This window comes from Phyllostomus hastatus, unplaced genomic scaffold, assembly GCF_019186645.2.
Source record: "Phyllostomus hastatus isolate PE091 unplaced genomic scaffold, TTU_PhHast_1.1 phas_contig_38, whole genome shotgun sequence".
In the NCBI taxonomy this organism is placed as follows: domain Eukaryota; kingdom Metazoa; phylum Chordata; class Mammalia; order Chiroptera; family Phyllostomidae; genus Phyllostomus; species Phyllostomus hastatus.
The window spans coordinates 4,371,472-4,392,961 of record NW_025333869.1 but is presented as its reverse complement, the minus strand read 5'-3'; the positions used below and the strand labels follow the sequence as shown (position 1 = coordinate 4,392,961).

The window sequence follows — 21,490 nt, the reverse complement described above, 5'->3', positions numbered from 1 at the left end:
CATCCCAAAGCAATCTCCTTATCATCTGTTTTTCAATGCCTTCTACAGTTTTGGCCTCCAACCTTCATATATGCTGTGATACTGTTGGCTGTTCACTCTGTTCCTCAAGAAATCAGCTAGGTTCCAACTGTGTGCAGGGAAAGTGGGCTCTGCTCCCACCTACCTCGCTGCCATCTTCCCCAAGCAGCTACCCTATATCTTTTGATTGGAGCATTTTATCCATTTGTATGTAAGGTTATTGATAGTAACTTATTCATTGCTTTTTTTCACCTTCTTAAAGCAATCTGTTTTGCATCTTATAGTAGCTTGGTGGAGATGTACTCTTTTAGCCTTTTTTGTCTGCTTATTTCACCTTCATATTTTGCCTTCCATTTTAACTGGGAGCCTTGCTGGATAGAGTAGTGTTGGTTGCAGACCTTTGCTTTTCCTTATTGGGAATATTTCTTGCCATTCCCTTTTGGCTTGTACTTTCTGTTGAGAAATCAGCCAATGGCTTTATTGGAGCTACCTTGTATGTTACTAGCTGTTTCCTCCTTGCTGCCTTTAACATTATCTCCTTGTGTTTAAAGTTTGCCAATGTAATTAATTACAGTTGGAGTGGGTCTCTTTGGGTTCATCTTGATGGGACCCCCTCTGTGCTTCCTGGACTTGCATGACTTTTTCTCTCATCAAGTTAGGGATGTTTTCTGCCATTACTTTTTCAAACAAGTTTTCTATTCCTTCCTCCTTTTCTTCTCCTGCTGGTATTCCTATGATACAAATATTACATTTCATGTTATTCCTGCAATTCCTGTAAACTGTCTTCATTGTTTTTGAGTCTATTTTTCATTTTGTTTTTCTATCTGGGTGTTTTTTTCTACTTTGTCCTCCCACTCATTGATTTGATACTCTGCCTCACCATGCCCTCTTTTAATTCCTTATACTGTATTATTTATTTCAGATATTATATTTTTCATTTCCTCCTGGCTCTTATTTATATTTTTTATGTCCTTTCTATGCTGATGTAGTTGCCAGTAAGTTCCTTATAGCTTGCATAGACTTCTTTGTAGTTCTCACTTAGCGCCTTGAGTATCCTCATAAGCATTTTTTTAACTCTATGTCTGATACATTGCTTTCCTCAGTTTCATTTGGCATTCTTTCTGAGGATTCCTTTCCTTTTGTTTGGGAGTTGTTTTTTGTCTCCCCATTTAGGTGATTCTTGTTTGTTTCTGCATATTAAATTAATCTGCTTTGGCTCCCAGTCTTCGTGGAGTGGCTTTCTGTGGTAGGAGTCCTGTAGGACTCAGTGGTGCAGTCTCCTTGGTCTCCTGAGCTGGATGTTCTAGGAGGTGGTGTCCTGCAGCCATCCAAGGCCAGGAAGGGTCACATGGGATTTGGGCAGACATAAGAAGATTCGCAGAGCCATTGGGATGTCTGACATGCCTTTGTTCTGGGGTGGGGTGATCCACACATGCTGCGAGTCACACCACGGGAAGTCCTGTCTCCCTTATATACTAAGTTCACACAAAGCCAGCAAGGTACCAATACTAACCTTCTAGTTATATAACAGTTTCATTCCACACATGTGAGCCTTTACTGAAGGCCACATGAACATTGCCAAGCCAGTCGCCCAGATATCCAGGTGAGGGAGCCTGACTGACTGACTCCATTTTCCCTACGGGTAGGCTCTCTTATTGTAATTGGGTTTTGGTTGTTGTTGGGTTGTTTTTTGGTGGGTTCTTGCCCCTAGCTGCTGGCTGACGGGTTCACACTGCCCACCACATGTTGTATGCTGTTAAACAGGTGCTGCCAGAACAAAACAAAACAATCCAGGAAACAAAATCCACACCTGCAAAAATAACACCCACTCACAACCACACTATCAACAATGAATGGGTAAGTTTTAATAATGATGGAAGAGATTAAGACTATTATAAGAAAGGAAAGACGAATATGAGATGACTAACAGAAAGGAAAATGATATTGAGTGGTTAGAGGGAGGAGAAATTATCAGAGTATGAATAGAAACAGCAAAGAAAGAAAGAAAATGAAATTTACATAGTAAATTAAAAAAGAGGGAAGAGGGCAAAATGGAATGAGAAAGGGTAAGAGTATAATACTGAAAAAGAATTTTAAAAAATAGTCAAAAATAGGAATAAAGTTGAAGAGAAACATCCACCACTGCAATATCAATGCCAGATGAGCAAAGACTAATACAGTTGGTAAAGGAATAAGAAGGAATGAAGAAAGAAGAAAAGCTTATGAGGTGTCTAAAGGAAAGAAGAGTGATATTGAAAGGATAGAGAGAGAAGGAGTACTAAGAGTGAGGAATGAAAACCAGTCTAAGAGTGGGGAAAGGTAAAGTTTAAAATGAATAAAAAGGAAAAGTCAAGAGGAAGGCAAAATTGAGTAGTAAAGGGATACAGTACAATTTGAAGTTTGAAATACAAAAACAGTGAACATCTAGGAATAAAATTGAATGAATGCAATAACAACTACCATATCAACAACCAAGTAGCAAAGATTAATGAAGGTGGAGAGAGAATAAGGATATTATAAGAATAGGAAAGAGAATGTGAGATGACTAATGATAAGAAAAATGGTTTTTAGAGACTGGAGAGAAGAGAAATGGTAACAGTGCAGAATAGGCTCAAGACAGAAAAAGAAAAAAATAGAATTTAAAACAAAAATAAGAAGAGGAAGGAATAAGGTAATAAGGTAAAATGGAGGAAGTGAAAGGAGAAGTAAAATATGAGATTGGAAATAAACCAGAATGAAAAAAATAGTGAAATAATAGAAACAAACAGGGGAAAAAAGAAAAAGTGTTAAAAAGTTATGCAGGAGAAGAAATAACACAAATAAAACACAAGACCTTGGCAGAATTTGTCTCAGCAGAGTCTAGTGTTTGCCACTGTCTTCTGCTTCTGGATCCACCCCTGGTACTGTCAGATGGTGTCCTAGTCTAGCACTACACAACCTGTTTGAGACTACGAGTGATCCACAGTCTGTGGCTATCTCTTTCAGCCTTGGCTTGGTTCCCAGTGTTCTGCTCTGCCAGCTTTACATCAGCACAAGGCCAATGAGTACTTTGTGTAATGTCCAAGAGCACTGCCAATACAACTTACTTCTTTCCATCCACAGGGCACCTCTGGAGCAACTGGGAGGGTGGAATCCCTGGGTCGCCCCCTGGGAGCACTGTTCAGTCTCAGGGAAGATGGTGGGAGTGTTTTCCAGTCCCCTCACTACAAATCTTGTCCCAGATTTTTTCCTATAATGTATGGTTTCTGGTGAATTAGCTGTCTGTTTCCTGTGAGGGGCCTGTGTGTTTCAAAGGGCTGCTTTTTCCTACCTGATGCTGATAGCACCTATGTCTAACAGCTGAGGCTGGGAGTATTCCAAACACACCTTGTTGCACCTGTCTCTAATCTTTCTGCTCTTCTGGTTTAGGGAATCAGGGCCTGAGGAACCAATGTATCTCGTAGTGTCTGATAGAAGTTCAGAAAGGGCCCTTTCAGAGAGATTATCAGATCTTCTCTTTTTTTCCCCTGTGGATATGCACCAAGCAGGGCTTCCTGAGCCTGGCCTCACTGACCTACAGAGCCTGCAATACCTCAGGTCAGGATAGGGCATGCCTGCTTGCCTGTGAGGACACCTGCCTGGCTGCAAAGAATCCCAGGCATTTTTCCTGGCCATCCAGTCCTCAGCCTGCTGCTCTTGTAGGATATTCAAGCCTGCACTGTCCATTCTTCAGTTCCCTGCTCAACGGCTATGCTGGGTTGGGTCCCACAGTCCCATCAGTGTGACGCTTTTTGTTCTTCCTGTGCAGCTGGACTCAGTGGGACCAAACTGAGCTTTCACTGTGGTTTTTTTGTTGGCAAAGCTGTTGTGTGCATACACGGGAGTAAACACAGGGTCCCTTTAGTGTCTTTAAAAGGGTTTCTATGTGGCCCCCTCACTGCAGCACCAAGCCCTGGGCTGGTTGTCTCCATGTTCCGCATTCCCGAAAAGTACAAAGTCTCTCTGGCAGGACTGACCACAGCATGTCAGTGCATCCAACAGTTTTAGATAGAGTTTCTCTCTGGAACTTTCCCAGAATGTGCTGCAGCTATGGATGTGCTGCTCACTGTATATTTTATATGGCCTTAGTCTCACGGGCTTTGTATATCCTCCCAAGTCTCTCCCAATTAGGGTTGGTGGTTTCCCTCTGTGTGACCAGATCCTACTCCAGGAGGGGAGGGATCACTAACTGCATTTTCTGACTGATCTCTCCTTCTGCAGACACTTCACACAGATTATTTCCTCCTGTACTTATAAAATCTCTTACAGGACGGTGCAAAGCATCCTCTGTATTCCTGGGTTTGAAAAATTCATATCAGCTGAGATTCCATTGATTATTCAGGTCACTTGTCAGAAGATCAGCTGAAAATCCATTCTGGTGGCACAAGCAAGTGGGCTCAGCTTCCACCTACTCAGTGGCCATCTTCCTGTACCACAGTTCTTTTATCCACTCATCTACTGATGGCATTTAGGCAATTTCCAAATCTTGGCTATTGTAAATAGTGATGCTATGAATATGGGGTTTATAAATTATTTTTGAATTGGTGTTTTGAGATTCTTTGGGTATACTCCAACAGTGGAATCACTGGTCAAAAGGCACTTCCATTTTTAGTTTTGTAAGGAAATTTATACTATTTTTCAGTGGCTAAACCAGTCTGCAGTCCCATCAACAGTACACTGAGGTTTCCTTTTCTCCACATCCTTGCCAGCACTTACTGTTTTTTGATGCATTAATGACAGCCATTTTGGCAAATGTGAGGTGATATCTCAATATGGTTTTAATTTGCATTTCTCTGATGGCTAGTGATCTTGACCATTTTTCCATACATCTGTGGGCCATCTGTGTGTCCTCCTTGGAGAAGTGTCTATTCAAGTCCTTTGCCCATTCTTTGATTGGATTGTTTGTCTTCCTGGTATTGAGTAGTAGAAGTTCTTTGTATATTTTAGAGATTAAACATTTGTCAGATGTATCATTGGCAAATATGTTCTGCCATATAATTGGTTCTTTTTTCATTTTGATGATAGTTTCTGTAGCTGTGCAGAAGCCTTTTAATTTGATGTAGTCCCATTTGTTTTTTTTTCTTTTATTTCTCTTGTCTTAGGAGATAATATTGGCAAAAATTCTGCTATGGGAGATATGTGAAATTTTAAGGTATGTGTTTACCTCTAGGATTTTTATAGTATCATGACTTATATTTAAGTCTTTTTCCCATTTTGAGTTTATTCTGATGAATAGTGTAAGATGGTAGTCTAGTTTTATTTTTCTTGTATGTACCAGTCCAGTTGTCCCAACACCATTTTTTGAAGAGACTGTCTCTATTTCATTGTATGCTTCTGCCCCTTTTGTTGAATATTAATTGACCGTAGAGACATGGGTTTATTTCTGGGCTCTCTGTTCTATTCTGTTAATCTATGTGTTTGTTCTTATGCCAGCACCAGACAGTTTTGATTACAGTGGTCTTGTAATATAGTTTGATATCAAGTATTCAAGTATTGTGATTCCTCCAACTTTGTTATTTTTTCTCAAGATTGCTGGGGCTATTCAGGGGTTTTTTGGGGGGGGTTCCTTATAAATGTTTAGAGTATTTGTTTTTGATCTGTGAAACAAGCCATTGGTATCTTAATTTCCTTGAATCTATAGATTTCTTTGGGTAGTATGGGCATTTTAATGATGTTAATTTTTCCAGTCCCTCAACATGGTATATACTTATTTAATGTTCCTCATTTTTTTTTACTTGGTTTCCTGTAGTTTCTCAGGTACAGGTCATTTACCTCGTTGGTTAAGTTTATTCCTATGTACTTTATTTTTTATTGCAACAGTAAATGGGATTATTTTCTTAGTTTTTCTTTTTGATACTTCATTATCGGTATATAAATATGTCATTCATTTCTCAATAGTGACTTTGTATCCCACTACTTTCCCAAATTCATTTTCAGGTCAAGTAGTTTTTTGGTGGAGCCTATACAGTTTTCTTTGTACAGTGTCATGTCGTCTGTAAATAATGACAGGTTTACCTCCTCTTTTCCAACTTGGATACCTTTTATTTCTTATTCTTGTCTGATTGCTGTGGCTAAGACTTCTAATACAATGTTGAGTAAAAGTGGTGGAAGTGGACACCCATGTCTTGTTCCTGATCTTAAGGGAAACAGTTATAGTTTTTGCCCATTGAAAATGATGTTGGCAGTAGGTATTTCATATATGGCCTTTATTATGTGAGGTATGTCCCTCTAGCCCCACTTTGCTGAGTGTTTTCATTATAAATGGTGCTGGATTTTTCAAATGCTTTTTCTGAATCTATAGATATGGTCGTTGACTTTTGTCTCTCATTATGTTGATATGATGTATCACATTTATTGATTAGCTTGCAAGGGATGCATCCTTGCATCCCTTGAATAAATCCCACTTGATTATGGGTATGATCTTTTTAATATATTGCTCTATCCTTTTTGATAATACTTTATTGAGGATTTTAGCATCTTTGTTCAGAGAGATAGGCCTGCAATTTTCATTATTTGTTGTGTCTTTACCTGATTTTGGAATTAGGAAAATATTGGCCTCTTAAAAAGAGTTTGGAAGTCTTCCCTCATCTTGAACTTTTTGGAATAGTTTGGGAAGGATAGGTGTTAGTTCTCCTTTGATTAGTAAAATTCACCTATGAGGCTGTACAGTCCAAGATTTTTGTATGCTGTGAGTTTTTTTATTACTGTTTTGATTTCACTAGTTGTTATCACTCTCTTCAGGTTTTCTACTTCTTCCTGATTTCATTTTGGAAAACTGCTTGTTTCTAGAAATTTATCCCTTTCACCCAAGGTGTCCAATTTCTTAGCATATAGTTGTTCATAGTAATTTCTTATAATCCTTTGTATTTCTGTGGTATCTGTTGTTACTTCTCCTCTTTCATTTCTAATTGTATTTATTTGGGTCCTCTCTCTCTTTTTCTTGATGAATCTCATTAAAAGCTGGTCAATTTTGTTTATCCTTTCAGAAAACCAGCTCATGGATTCATTGATCTTTTGAATAGTGTTTTTAGTCTCTATGTCATTTATTTCTGCTCTGATCTTATTTCCTTCCTTCTACTGGTTCTGGGTTTCATTTGTTTTTGTTCTGGTTCTTTTTGGTGTAAGGTTAGTTAGGTTGTTTATTTGAGATATTTCTATATTTTTTAGGTAGGCCTATATTCTTGTAACTTCCCTCTCAGGATTGCTTTTGCTCTGTCCCATGAATTTTTAGTTCTTTGTGTTCAGTTTTCTTTCTTTCCAGGTATATTTTGATTTCTTCCTTGATCTCATTGTTAACCCAGTCATTTAATAACATGTTATTTAGCCTCCATGTATTTGAATGTTTCCGAGTTTTTTCTTGATATTTATTTCTAGTTTTAAGCCATTGTCATCTGAGAAAATGATTGATATGACATCAATTTTTTTAACTTGTTAAGGCTTATTTTGTGTCCTACAATGTTGTCTATTTGAGAATGTTCCATGTGCTTTTGAGATAAATGTATATTCTTCGTGGTGAAATGTTTGGTAAATATTCATTAAGTCCATTTGATCTAATGTGTCATTTAATGCCACTATATCCTTCTTGATTTTTTAGTCTGGAGGATCTGTTTATTGTTGGCAGTGGAGTTTTAAAATCACCTACAATGACTTACTGCTGTCCATCTCTTTCTAAAGTCCTCGAAGATTTTCTTTAAATGTTTAGGTGCTCCTATATCAGGTAAATATGTTTACTAGGGTTATATCCTTTTGTTGGATTGACTCTTTGAAAAAGTTATGTAGTGGTGTTTTCTGCCTCTTGTTATGGTCTTTGTTTTGAAGTTTATTTTTTCAGGTAGAAGTATTTTTACCCAAGTTGTTCTTTTGCCTCCATTTGCATGGAATATTTTTCTCTATCCTTTCACTTTCGGCCTGTGTAAATCTTTTGTTCTGATGTGGGTCTCCTGTAGACAGAATATATGCTGGTTGTGTTTTCTATTCACCTACTCAATGTCTTTTCATTGGAGCATTTAACCCATTTATATTTAAGGTTATTATTAATAGGTACTTACTCATTGCCATTCTGTTTCTTTTGTACCTGTGTTCCTTTGTCTTTTTATTTCTTCTTCTTAAAGCAGTGCCTTTAGCATCTCTTGCCATGCTAGTTTGGTGGAAATGTACTTTTTTAGCCTTTTTTTTTTCAGAAGCTATTTCACTATTCATTTTAAATGAGAGCCTAGCTGGATAGAGTAGTCTTGGTTGCAGTTCCTTGCTTTTCATTACTTGGAATATTTCAAGCCAATCCCTTCTGTTTTATAGTGTTTCTGTTGAGAAATCAGCCTTATTGTAACTGCCTTGTAGGTAACTAGCTGTTTCTCTCTTGCTGCCTTTAATATTATCTTTGTCTTTAAACTTTGCCATTTTAATTTTGATGTGTGTCAGTGTCAGCCTCTTTGGGTTCATCTTCACTGAGACTCTGTGCTTTCTGAAACTCTGTGACTTTTTCCCTTACCAAATTAGGGAAGTTTTCTGTCATTATTTTGTCAAACAAGCTCTTTATCTTTTGGTCCATTTCTTCCTCTTCTGGCATCCCTATGATGTGAATATTGTTATATTTCATGTTGTTCCAAAACTCTCTTAGGTTATTCTCATTTTTTTAAGTCTTTTTTTCATTTTCTTGCTCTGACTAGATGTTTTTTTCCACACCTTATCTATCCTCTGTTTCATCTTGCCTGCTTCTCATTCCTTCTACAGTATTTCAGATATTGTATTCTTCATTTCCATCTGGTTCTTATTCATAGCTTTTATGTTCTTTCTTATGCTGGTATAATTCTCATTAAGTCCCTTGATCATCCTTATAACCATTACTCTGAATTTATATCTGATAATTTGCTTGCTTCAATTTCATTTAGCTCTTTTTCTGGGGATTTCACCTTTTCTTTTGTTTGTAGTTTGTCTCACCATTTTAGCTGTCTCTTTGTTTGTTTGTTTTAGGATTTTATATATTTAATTTTAGAGAGAGGAACATTTAGAGATATGATCATGTGATTTTTGTCTTTGCTTTTGTTTATGTGATGTATTACATTTACTGACTTGCGAATATTGAACCATCCTTGCATCCCTGGAATGAATCCCACTTGGTCATGGTGTATAATCTTTTTAATGTATTGTTGGATGTGGTTTGCCAGTATTTTGTTGAGGATTTTAGCGTCAATGTTCATCAGTGATATTGGCCTGAAGTTTTCTTTCTTTGTTGTGTCTTTATTTGGTTTTGGAATTAGGATGATGTTGGCCTCATAAAAAGAGTTTGGGAGAATCCCATCTTTTTGGATTTTTTGGAATAGTCTGTGAAGGATAGGGGTTAGCTCTTCCTTAAATGCTTTGTAGAATTCTCCTGTGAAACCACCTGGTCCCGGGCTTTTGTGTGTTGGGAGTTTTTGATTACTGCTTCAATTTCTTTTGTTGTTATTGGTCTGTTCAGACTTTCTGCTTCTTTTTCATTGAGTTTTGGAAGATTATATTTTTCTAGAAAGTTGTCCATTTCATCTAGGTTTTCAAATTTTTTTGGCATACAGTTCTTCGTAGTAATTTCTTACAATCCTTTGTATTTCTGTGATATCTGTTGTAATCTCTCCTCTTTCATTTCTGATTGTGTTTATTTGGGTCTTCTCTTTTTTTTCTTGATGAGTCTGCTTAAAGGCTTGTTGATTTTGTTTATCTTTTCAAAGAACCAGCTCTTGGATTCATTGATCCTTAGAATTGTGCTTTTAGTCTCTATATCATTTAATTCTGCTCTGATCTTGGTTATTTCCTTCCTTCTGCTTGCTCTGGGCTGTCTTTGTTGTTGTTCCTCGAGTTCTTGTAGACGTAGGGTTAGGTTGTTTGTTTGGAAAGTTTCTAACCTTTTTAGGTGGGCCTGTATCGCTATGAACTTCCCTCTCAGGACTGCCTTGGCTGTGTCCCATAAGTTTTGGGTTGTAGTGAGTTCGTTTTCATTTGTTTCCAGAAACCTTTTGATTTCTTCCCTAATATCATTCTTGACCCATTCATTGTTTAATAGCATGCTATTTAATCTCCATGATTTTGAGTGTTTTTGGTTTTTTTCCCTTCGGGTTGGTTTCTAGCTTCAGTCCCTTGTGGTCTGAGAAAATGCTTAGTATGATTTCAATTTTCTTGATATTCTTGAGGCTTGTTTTGTGTCCTATCATGTGGTCTATCTTTGAGAATGTTCCATGCACATTTGAAAAGAATGTATATTTAGCTTCTTTTGGATGGAGGGCTCGGTATATATCAGTAAAATCCATTTCATCAAGGGTATTGTTCAATGCCACAATATCTTTGTTGATATTTTGTTTAGAAGATCTGTCCATTTTTGATAGTAGGGTGTTAAAATCTCCCACTATAATTGTGTTGCTGTCCATATCTTTCTTGAAGTCCTCTAAGATTTTCTTTATGTATTTCGGGTGCTCCTATGTTGGGTGCATATATATTTACAATATTTATGTCTTCTTGATGGATTCTTCCCTTGAGTATTATGAAGTGACCTTCTGGGTCTCTCTTTATGGACCTTTTTTGGAAGTCTATTTTGTCTGATATGAGTATTGCTACCCCCAGCTTTTTTTTCCCTGACCATTTGCTTGGAAGATTTGTTTCCAGCCCTTCACTTTCAGCCTGTGTAGGTCTTTTTATCCTGAGGTGGGTCTCTTGTAGACAGCAGATATGTGGGTCATTTTTTCTTATCCAATCAGCTATTCTATGTCTTTTGATTGGAGCATTTAATCCATTTACGTTTAAGGTTATTATTGATAGGTACTTATTCATCGTCTTTTATGTATGTGTGTTTCTCTCTCTCTCTCTCTCTCTCTCTTTCTTCTCTCCTCCTTAAAGCAGTCCTTTTAGAATCTCTTGCAGAGCTGGTTTGGTCGAGGTGTATTCTTTTAGACTTCTTTTGTCTGGGAAGCTTCTTATTTGGCCTTCAATCTTGATCGAGAGCCTTGCTGGATATAGTAGCCTTGGTTGCAGACCTCTGGTTCTCATTACCTGAAGTATTTCTTGCCATTCTCTTCTGGCTTGAAGTGTTTCCATTGAGAAGTCAGCTGTTAGCCTTATTGGGGCTCCCTTGTATGTTATTTCCTTCTTCTCCCTTGCTGCCTTTAAGATTCTCTCTTTGTCTTGAAATTTTGTCATTTTAATTATGATGTGCCTTGGGGTGGGTCTCTTTGGGTTCCTCTTGATTGGGACTCTCTGTGTTTCCTGGATTTGTGTGACTTTTTTCTCTCGTCAAATTAGGGAAGTTCTCCTTCATTACTTGTTCAACTAGGTTTTCGATCCCTTGCTCTTCTTCTTCACCTTCTGGTATCCCTATTATACAGATATTATTACATTTCATATTGTCTTGCATTTCTCTTAATCCCTCCTCATTCTTTCTGAGCCTCTTTTCCTTTTCTTTCTCTTTCTGGATGCTGCTTTCTACTTTGTCCTCCAGCTCGCTAATCCGATCTTCTGCTTCATCGATCCTGCTTTTCATTCCTTCTACAGTGTTCTTCAGTTCAGAAATTGTATTCTTCATTTCCTCTTGACCTTTGTTGAGAGTTTCTATTTCCTTTTTCATGTTTATATAGTTTTCAGTGAGATTGATGTAGTTTCCCTCTAATTTCTGAAAGCTCATTGTGAGTTCATTGAACTTCCTGGTAATCATTGTTTTGAACTCACTATCTGATAGTTGGGTTGCCTCTATTTCATTTAGCGTTTTTCCTGAGGCTTCCTCGTTTCCCTTCAGTTGGGGGGTTGTTTCTTTGTTTTCTCATTGTTCGTGGGTTTCTTCTTTGTTCTTCTTGTTTGTTAATTTGAACTGTTCTGGTTCCCTGTATTTATGGTGTGAACTTCTGTGGTAGAATTTTTGTGTGTTTCAGTGGTGCAATCTCCTTCATGTATCCTGGTGGTCACAGCTTCCCCCTACTCTTTTTTGAGATCGTCTGGTTTTCCAGTGAGTGCAATAATTTCTGATGTCCTGCTTTCAAAAGTGATTCGGCAACCCAGCCAACTTCCTCTGCCTCCCCACCGATCCGCGAGTCTCCCCCCTCTTCACAGAAGCCGAGAAAAACGCTGCCTACAGTAAGGCCGCCATCTTCCTCTCCCTTGTGCAATGTTTTTTACACAAGATTTTTTTTTAAATCTCAAATTTCAGAGAACAAGTATATTACAAAATGAAATCCCCAATAATTATTCATCCTGTTTTTTCTACTCATATGTGTGTATATTATAAATATTCACATGAAAATTTTATGAGCTTATACTGGATGTATTTTTCAACTGTCTGTTTTGTGCAGTATCTTAGAGGTCTATGTTATGTCAATTAATTGCCTGTAAAAGGACCTTTATTCTCATTATTCCCTCATTTTCTTCCAATGTTACATTCTCATTCTTTTTTTTCTTTAAGATTTCATTCATTACCATCAGTAAATCAATGTATCAAAAAACTATAGTACATCTACACGATGGGATACTATGCAGCAGAAAGAAATAAGGAGATCCTACCCTTTGCAACAGCATGCATGGAACTGGAGAGCATTGAGCTTAGTCAGAGGTATCAAACTCATTTTCACCTGGGGCCACATCAGCCTCACAGTTGCTTTCAAGGGGCTGAATATAATTATAGGACTGTATAAATATAACTACTCCTTAACAGTTAAGCGAGAGCTGGTCACTGCTGCCAGGTAGAGACAAGGTGCCAGGCCAGAAAAAACAAGAAGGTCTGGATTTGGCCCATGGGCCTTGTGTTTGCCAAGGAACAACTGTGTGCTAAGTGAAATAAGTCAGGTGTTGAAAGACAAATACCATATGATCTCACTTTTGAGTGGAACCTAATCAACAAAACAAACAAGCAAGCAAAATATAACCAGAGACATTGAAATAAAGAACAAGCTAATAGTAACCAGAGAGGAGGGGCAAAGGAATAATGGGGGCAAAAGGGTTTTCAGGAACAACTATAAAGGACACATGGGCAAAACCAAGGTGTGGTAGAATCCGGGGAGAGAAATGGGGATGGCTGTGGTCAGGGAGGGGAGTGGTGAGGGTAAAAGGCAGACAACTGTATTGAATAACAATACAATTTTTAAAAAAGATTTTATTTCTTTTTAGAGAGTGGAGAAGGGAGAGAGAAAGCGAGGGGTAGAAATATTCATTTGAGATAGAAACATCAGTCGGTTGCCTCTTACCCGTACCCCACCTAGGGACCAAACTGTCAACCCAGGCATGTGCCCAGACCAAGAATCAAACCAGTGACCTTTTCCTCTGCAAAATGATGCCCAATGACCTGAGCCACACTGATCAGGGTTTATTCTTAACAATATTTTCAAAAACTAATATCACAAAGTTTTATTACTGCTTATAAAATCTACAATTAATACAGTCCCTGCCCACTGATTTTCATAGCCCTGCCATTTCTTTTATTTCTTTATTTTTTATTGTTGTTCAAGTACATTTGTCTCCATTTCCCCACCACTACTCCTCCACCACCCTACCCATCCCCACCTCCCACCCTCGATCCTACCCTCCTTTGCATTGTTCCTGTGTCCTTTAAAAATGTTTCTTGATGACCCTTCCCATTTTCTTCCCCATTATTCCTTCACCCCTCCCCTCTGGTTATTATCAGTTTGTTCTTTATTTCAATGTCTCTGGTTATATTTTGCTTGCTTATTTGTTTTGTTGATTAGGTTCCACTTACAGGTGAGATCCTGTGGTATTTTTCTTTCACCATCTGGCTTACTTTGCTTAGCATAATGCTCTCCAGTTCTGTCCATGCTGTTGCAAAGGGTAGGAGCTCCTTCTTTCTTTCTGCTGCAGAATTCCCTTGTCTAAATGTGCCATAGTTTTTTGATCCATTCATTTACCAATGGGCACTTAGGTTGCCTCCAACACTTGTCTATTATAAATTGTGCTGCTATGAATATCGGGGTGCATAGGTTCTTTTTCATTGGTGTTTCAGGGCTTGTAGGGTATAATCTGAGCAGTGGAATTGCTGGGTCAAAAGGCAGTTGGATTTTTAGTTTTCTGAGGAAATGCCATACTGTTTTCCACAGTGGCTGCACCAGTCTGCATTCCCACCAACAGTGCACTAGGGTTCCCTTTTGTCCACAGCCTCACTAGCACTTGTTGTTTATTGATTTGTTTATGGTGGCCATTCTCACTGGTGTTAAGTGGTATCACATTGTGGTTTTAATTTGCATCTCTCTGATGGCTAGAGATGCTGAGCATCCTTTCATATGTCTCTGGCCCTCTGTATGTCCTCCTTGGAGAAATGTCTGTCCAGATCCTCTGCCCATTTTTTAATTAGTTTGTCTTCCTGGTGTGGAGTTGTGTAAATTCTTTATGTATTTTGGAGATCAAACTCCTGTCCGAGGTATCATTGGTAAATAAATTTTCCCATATGGTTGATTCTCTTTTCATTTTAATGCTGTTTTCTTTAGCCATGCAGAAGCTTTTTATCTTGCTGAAATCCCATTTGTTTATTCTTTCCTTTATGTCCCTTGCTCTAGGGGACATATTGGTGAAAATACTGCTGTGTGGAATGTCTGAGATTTTCCTGCCTATGTTCTCCTTTAGGACTTTTATGGTGTTACAACTTATATAAGTCTTTTATCCACCTTGAATTTATTTTTGTGTATGGTGTAAGTTGGTGATCAAGTTTCATTTTTTTTGTGTGTAGCTGTTCAGCTCTCCCAACACCATTTGTTGAAGAGGCTATTTTTATTCCATTTTATGCTTGTGCCCACTATGTCAAATATTATCTGACCATAGAGACTTTGGTTTATTTCTGGGCTCTCTGTTCTGTTCCATTCATCTATGTGTGTGTTTTTATGCCAGTACTAGACTATTTTGACTACTGTGGCCTTGTAATATAGTTTCTTATCAGCTATTCTGATGCCTCCTACTTTGCTCTTTTTTTTCTCAAAATTGCTGAGGCTATTTAGGGTGTTTATGGTTCCATATAAATTTTTGAAATATTTATTCTACATCTGTAAACTATGTCATTATATTTTAATAGGGATTGCATTTAATCTATAAATTGCTTTGGATAGTATGGACATTTTGATGATATTAATTCTTCCAATCCATGAACATGGTAAATGCTTCCATTTATTGGTATCTTCCTTAATTTCCTTCTTCAGTGTTGTATAGTTGTCTGAGTACAGGTCTTTTACTTCCTTGGTTAGGTTTATTCCTCAGTACTTTAGTTTTCTTGTTGCATAGCCCTGTCATTTCTGCAGTTGTTCCCAAGTATGTTACAACAAGAATGTTGAAGCAATGACCTTTGACCATTTAATAATTTTGACCCACCTCATGATTTAACTGTTCCATTCCACATTCTTTTACTCTTAGTATATATTTCTATTCTTTTAGATTACTTTTTTTTTCAGAGAGAGGGGAAGAGAAGGCAAAAGACAGGGAGAGAAACATCAATTGGTTGCCTCCTGTTCACCCCCATATAGGGACCAGGCCTGCAACCAAGGCATGTGACCTAATAGGGAACTGAACCAGCAACTTCTGGCTCCCAGGCCAGTGCTCAATCCACTGAGCCACACCAGCCAGGGCATTGCCATTACTTTTAAATTGCATTAACAAACTAATACATTCACCAGGTAAAGCAAATTGTATGGAAAGGCTTAACATAAAAACCAGTCTCCCTGGTCTGCTGCTGTCATGCCACAGAGAATGGCTGCTCTGAGCTGCTCAGTTTCAATCCATGTTTCCAAATAATGTGCTCATGCAGTTACTACTTTTTTAAAAAAGAATTTAAAAAAAGCATAAAAAGGTGCTCAATGTCACTTGTCAATTACACCTAAATAAAGCTTTAAAGAAAAGTACACTGAGGATTTTGGAGAAAGGTAGAAAATAAATTATGCATGAGTAGGAAAGAAAAGTGACATTTCTAAGTATACTAAATGTTTTTATTTTTTCAATTTCATTGTTTATGCTATTACAGTTGTCCCAGTTGTACTAAATGTTTTTAAATTTTAAAAGTTGCACTGCAAAAATGAAAAGGTGCACAGTGAAAAATTTATGTTATATCCCTAACTCCACTGTACCCATGCTCTCGTTGATTGCTATCACTGACCATCTACAAAGAGTGAACTTTATGCAACTCAGAACTGTTCCTGGAAAGCTAAAGGATGAAACTTGAAACTGTAATGCTGAGTGCATGCAATTGTGATTTTGATCAGTAATTGTTAAAATGTCCTTGTTGGGAGGTGATACCAGTTTACAATCACAAGCAGTGTATGTCTTCAGGCTTTGGGGTTTTGCCAGTGTAACAGGTACAAATTTGTACCTCAGTATAGTTTTATTTTGAATTTACTATATTATGATATACTATTATTTTCCAGTTTGTCAATATTTGACATTTGCTATTGACTTTCTTCCACCCTTACATGTGATGATTTAGCTCTTTTACATTACTTTCCCAAAATGCCCATCTTCCCAAGAATTGATGTCAGACTCATGTGGGTGATTAATGCTTACATTGCTTTGAATTCATAATTTTTATTCCCTGCAGTCAAGTAGTATACTATACTAGTATTACAATTCCTTTTTTTCATTTCTAAACCTAATACTTATTTTCTAAAATGTTTTATATAGAGGGGGTTAATTCTGTATTGTTTTATAGGGTTTTGAATAATTTGGTTAATTATTTATCAACAATTGATTCAACTTAATGTTCTGTTTTACTGACTTCTTCGCTCATTCTCATTTCTTGTATTTGAGGTAATTTAAAATATATTTTTTGCTATGGTACATTTCTGAGTAATTATTTTAGTAATTGTTTAAATCCTTCCTTGTCTGCAAATGTATCTATTTATTCCTCCTACTGAAGTGATTGATTGGTTAAGTATACTGTTTGGATACTTTCAGCATTTTCTGGGATTTCTTTTTTGCTTGAAGTCTTGAGGTTTCATAATTACATTTTTAGCATTCAGTGGGCTCTGAATCTTCAGTACAAAGAAGTGTTTAATTTGTGGGAGGTTTTTTTTTTCTGTTGTTTCATGATAGTTTCTTTCCCTTCATTCTATCTTGTCTATATTCCTAGAACTCCTACAAAATTTGTGTTTATTTTTATCTTTCCATCCATCTGTCCTTTTATTCTGCATTATAGGAGAATCTCTTCATCTTCTATCTCAGTCGTGTATTCATTTTGCTATTTAGCCCTTCTGGATTACAGGCCTCAGAATCAGACTGCCTGACACTTAGTTACCTAACCATTAAAACCTTGGTTTCCTTGTATGTAGAATGAGTGTCCTGAGAGTTCCTCTCACATAAGATTGTACAACTACTGCCTGAGTGCTTCAAATGGATATGGTAAGTCTTCATTATTATGATTATCATGTTTTTCAATCTTTTAATTAAGAAGAATTCTGATTATCTGTTTTTCATAACATGTTCATGTCTTGTCTTGTTTTCATGTGTGATATCCTGTCAGATTTCTCTAATTATGTACCTTTTAAATTCTGTTTCCTCTGTTCACTATTTCTTGAGTTTATGCCACTCTCTATGGAACTTAGATTCTACTTTTTTATCTGCTTACATTTTTTTATTGTCTCATTTGTTCCCAGAAGTCTTATGTTCACAGTATTATACTGGAATGTACATCCTCAGCTGACACACAACCCTCTTTATTGCATGCAGGTTATATTTATAAGAGACACCTCTAATGGCTGGGCTTGGAATGGATATAATAAGAATCCTGATGGTAGATGTATACTCTTTTTTTGTGGGTGCCTTTTCAGACAAGTAAGTTATCTGGAGCATGCCATAATTTGACCTCTAGCTCTGTTATATTTCCCTTGTCAAAAATCTCACTTCATGGGTTACCTTGAGGCTTTGTCCTAGGCATATATAGAGTCAATTTTCTCTTTTTGTAACTTAATCAACCCTCTCATTATGCAGGTTTAGCATTACCTCAACTTCTTCTCTTTTCAGCTCAACTAATATTATTGGGAGTCTTTTCTTTAACAGATTATTTATTTTGTTATTCAGATTTTGCGGGGGCCTATTTCTGTTAACTACCCAGTATTTCATTTTTTGTTGGGAAAAGGGTGGTTGGGAAAGTGGTGCTGCTAATGGCAACAGCTAGTCTAGCCATCAGAAAGGACTAACATGAATTAATAAAACAGCTTCCAGGATAAACCTCTCTTATTTTAAAATGTTGATTCTGAGTTTGGAATTGGAATTTTTTGACTTTCTAGGACTTCTTGAGAAGATCTTTCAGTCCTGCAGAAGTCTTCCTGTACATGATTTGAACTGTGCAGTATTTTTTTCTAGTTTCTCCATCATTTCTAATCCATCTGTTCATTATCATTTAGGAGTTCCTTGACATTTTTATTCTGGTAGTGACAATCCCACTTTTTTCCAAGACTTTTACAGATTTCTTTTTGTCATTTCAGTGTAATATTAGGATATGCACTTTGTTTTGACCAACATGTATATCCTAGTAAGTCTAAAATCTGTATTTTTAGCACAATTCTCTTTCAGAAATTCCAGACCCATATATTTCATTGCTTACTGAACATTGTAAGAAGATTCCACCAGCACCACAAATTAAACATTAGATATAGAGTTTGTCATCTGTCCTTCTTCTCCACTCCAGCCTTTTCCTTTTGCATTCCCTATTTTATTACATAGTATCCCCAAGCCTAATCACTAAAGCAAGGAACTGTAGGTTGTGCTTGGTGTTTCCTTTCCTTTCTTTGTTTAGTTACCACATTGTTTAAAATGCCTCTGTCCCCTCTCTCCATAACCATCATCCTTACCATTTTTCTCCTGTTTTGCTACAGCAATTGTCTCTCTACGTAGTCTTGCTCATTTTCAATTGTTTCATTCCCAATTGAACTCCTTCAATAGCTTTAAACCCCTGAGGATTTTAGCCCTAAATCCTTAGTAGTACACACCAAGACCTTTGTTTTGGCTCCTGCCTTCCTCTCCAAGGCACACTTTTTACCACTGTTACCTACTTTATATCCTTGACAAGAAGTTGTTTATAGTTATCTTGAACATGTTATATTTTCCCTTTTTGTTTTCCTTACATATGCCCCCAGGCTTGGGTCTAATGCCCTTACTCTGCTTGCATGCCTGGTTGTGCCTGCATCTTCTACAGCACTGGTATGGTGTTATCATTGATGATATATTTGTCTTTCTTCCCAGTAGGCACTAGCTTGTTAAGTAAAAAGATTGTTTTCTTTCTTGTATCCCTAGCATCTATTAAAGTGGATTACCAATGATATGCAAATTTGCTTAAAATGAAGTAAAGTGAAAAAAATGTAATTTGTAGCAAGGATGTGAGATATGTAGCCTACTGCAGAGATAGGGGAGGAACACTTTTATTGACAATGCTTAAAAGCAGAGAAAATATTTCTGTTTTGTGTAAAGCCTTCTTTGACATTTAACCAAAGGACATGTCTGTAAGAACAAAACTGAACTTTTTCCAAATTACTAAGTCTTCATGACTTAGGCACTTCAGTTCTGAAATCTTGAAATCTATCCTTTGTTTTTGTCACTGAATTTTCTTTGTTTTCTAGGAGACTTGAATGAAAATTCTGTGAAGACTCTTCAAGAGAAAGTGTTTAGGGATCTACTACATAAAGAGCTTTCCTGCTGGTTGATTTGAAGAGATGACCAGTACAATAACTGGAGAGTCTTCAAGAAGTGTACAGAAATCTTGAACTAGATATTTTGGGGATAAGCATCTTCTCACAGTTCCTGAAATACAAGCAGTGTTTTGACCCTTCAAAGTGATGATTTCAAAAACATGGAAAGTGAAGAATATTTGTCTTTGAAAGTTCCAAGCCAAATGGCCACACTGGAATCCTCAGTGACATTTTATAAGAATGAGCCCCAAGATTCTCAGAAGAGCAAAAGTCTGTTTGTAAATAGAGAAAGCACTAAGAGAAAAGTGTTAGGAGGAAAAAGCCCTCCTCCCATAGACCATTGTTCAGAGACCCTTCATGTTAAACTTGTGTCTGATGTAATAGAACTGGCCTCGCCATTGTTCAGTGGGGAAGTAATTTGCCAGAATAACCTATTGAAAGAATCCTTGGATCCTTTAGATGGCAACTGTGATAACATTTGTGGTTGGGAATCCCAAGTGGTCAGTGATCAGAGAGCTCATGCAGAGGAGCATCCCTGTAACCATTATGACTCTGGCAAAACACCTAAAATCAGCACAGAGAGTCCTCCATGTAAGAATATCCACATTGCAGAGAAACAATACCAATGCAGTTGGTATGGTAAGGACTACAGTGAGAGCTCAGAACCACTACTTCATCAGAGAGACCACACAGAAGAAAAGCCCTACAAATGTGAACAGTGTGGGAAGAGTTTTGCAAGGAGCTCAAGTCTCCTCATCCATCAAGCAATCCACACTGATGAGAAACCTTATAAGTGTGACAAGTGTGAGAAGGGCTTCACAAGGAGTTCAAGTCTGCTCATCCATCACGCAATCCATACAGGCGAGAAACCTTATAAATGTGACAAGTGTGGGAAGGGCTTTAGTCAGGGCTCCAAACTGCATATCCACCAGCGAGTACACACGGGTGAGAAGCCCTATCAGTGTGGGGAGTGTGGAATGAGCTTCAGTCAGCGCTCTAACCTGTATATCCATCAGCGAGTCCACACAGGAGAAAGGCCCTACAAATGTGGAGAGTGTGGGAAGGGTTTCAGTCAAAGTTCAAACCTTCACATTCATCATTGCATACACACAGGGGAGAAGCCTTACCAGTGCTATGAGTGTGGGAAGGGTTTCAGCCAGAGCTCAGATCTCCGCATCCATCTCAGAGTCCACACTGGGGAGAAGCCATATCACTGTGGCAAGTGTGGGAAGGGATTTAGCCAGAGTTCCAAACTCCTCATCCACCAAAGAGTACATACCGGAGAAAAGCCCTATGAGTGCAGCAAGTGTGGGAAGGGCTTCAGCCAGAGCTCCAACCTCCACATTCACCAGCGGGTTCACAGGAAAGATCCCTGTTAAAGAACTCTTTAATTACATAGTCACATTCTAAAGACTTAAGTATTTTTAACATCACTCTTCCCTATATATTCTATGAAGGAGAGAGACAATAAGTTATTAAAATATGTTATTAAGATGTTCCCTCACTGAAAAGGAATCATTCACTTAAAGTATATAAGTGCCAAGAACTTTTGTTATGCTGTACAATGAACTGCTTTTTCTAGTTCCTTAGACAGGTAGAGTGAAAAGATCTGTACTCTACAGTTCAACCAGTGTTATTGGAACTATATTCCCTACCCAGCATTTACAAAGCAAGAACTTTACATTTTATCTAAGCATAACATGTTTTCCTTTGTTCACAATCTCTGAGAAAATGGAACACTGATTTCTCTTCAAAATATGTGCCTTGTGTTTTTCACATTTCTTTCCAGCCCTAAGTAGCCCCAAATAAACTATAATTTCATAATATGTTGGTTTTAA

The 21,490-nt window shown here is 37.5% G+C and overlaps 1 protein-coding gene across 3 annotated transcripts in view; it reads left to right on the top strand.

Moving 5' to 3' along the window:
- ZNF239 (zinc finger protein 239) overlaps positions 1 to 21,490 on the top strand; it is a 47,181-nt gene extending 25,691 nt beyond the window's left edge. Inside the window, exons 4-6 of one of the 3 annotated variants that reach the window (XM_045842440.1) lie at positions 17,298 to 17,367; positions 17,695 to 17,799; positions 19,584 to 21,490. In XM_045842440.1, the coding sequence (XP_045698396.1) occupies positions 19,814 to 21,031 (1,218 nt within the window). In that variant the 5' untranslated portion in view covers positions 17,298 to 17,367; positions 17,695 to 17,799; positions 19,584 to 19,813 and the 3' untranslated portion in view covers positions 21,032 to 21,490. The remainder of the gene's footprint in view (positions 1 to 17,297; positions 17,368 to 17,694; positions 17,800 to 19,583) is intronic. The other 2 variants (XM_045842442.1, XM_045842441.1) reach the window with 2 other exon arrangements.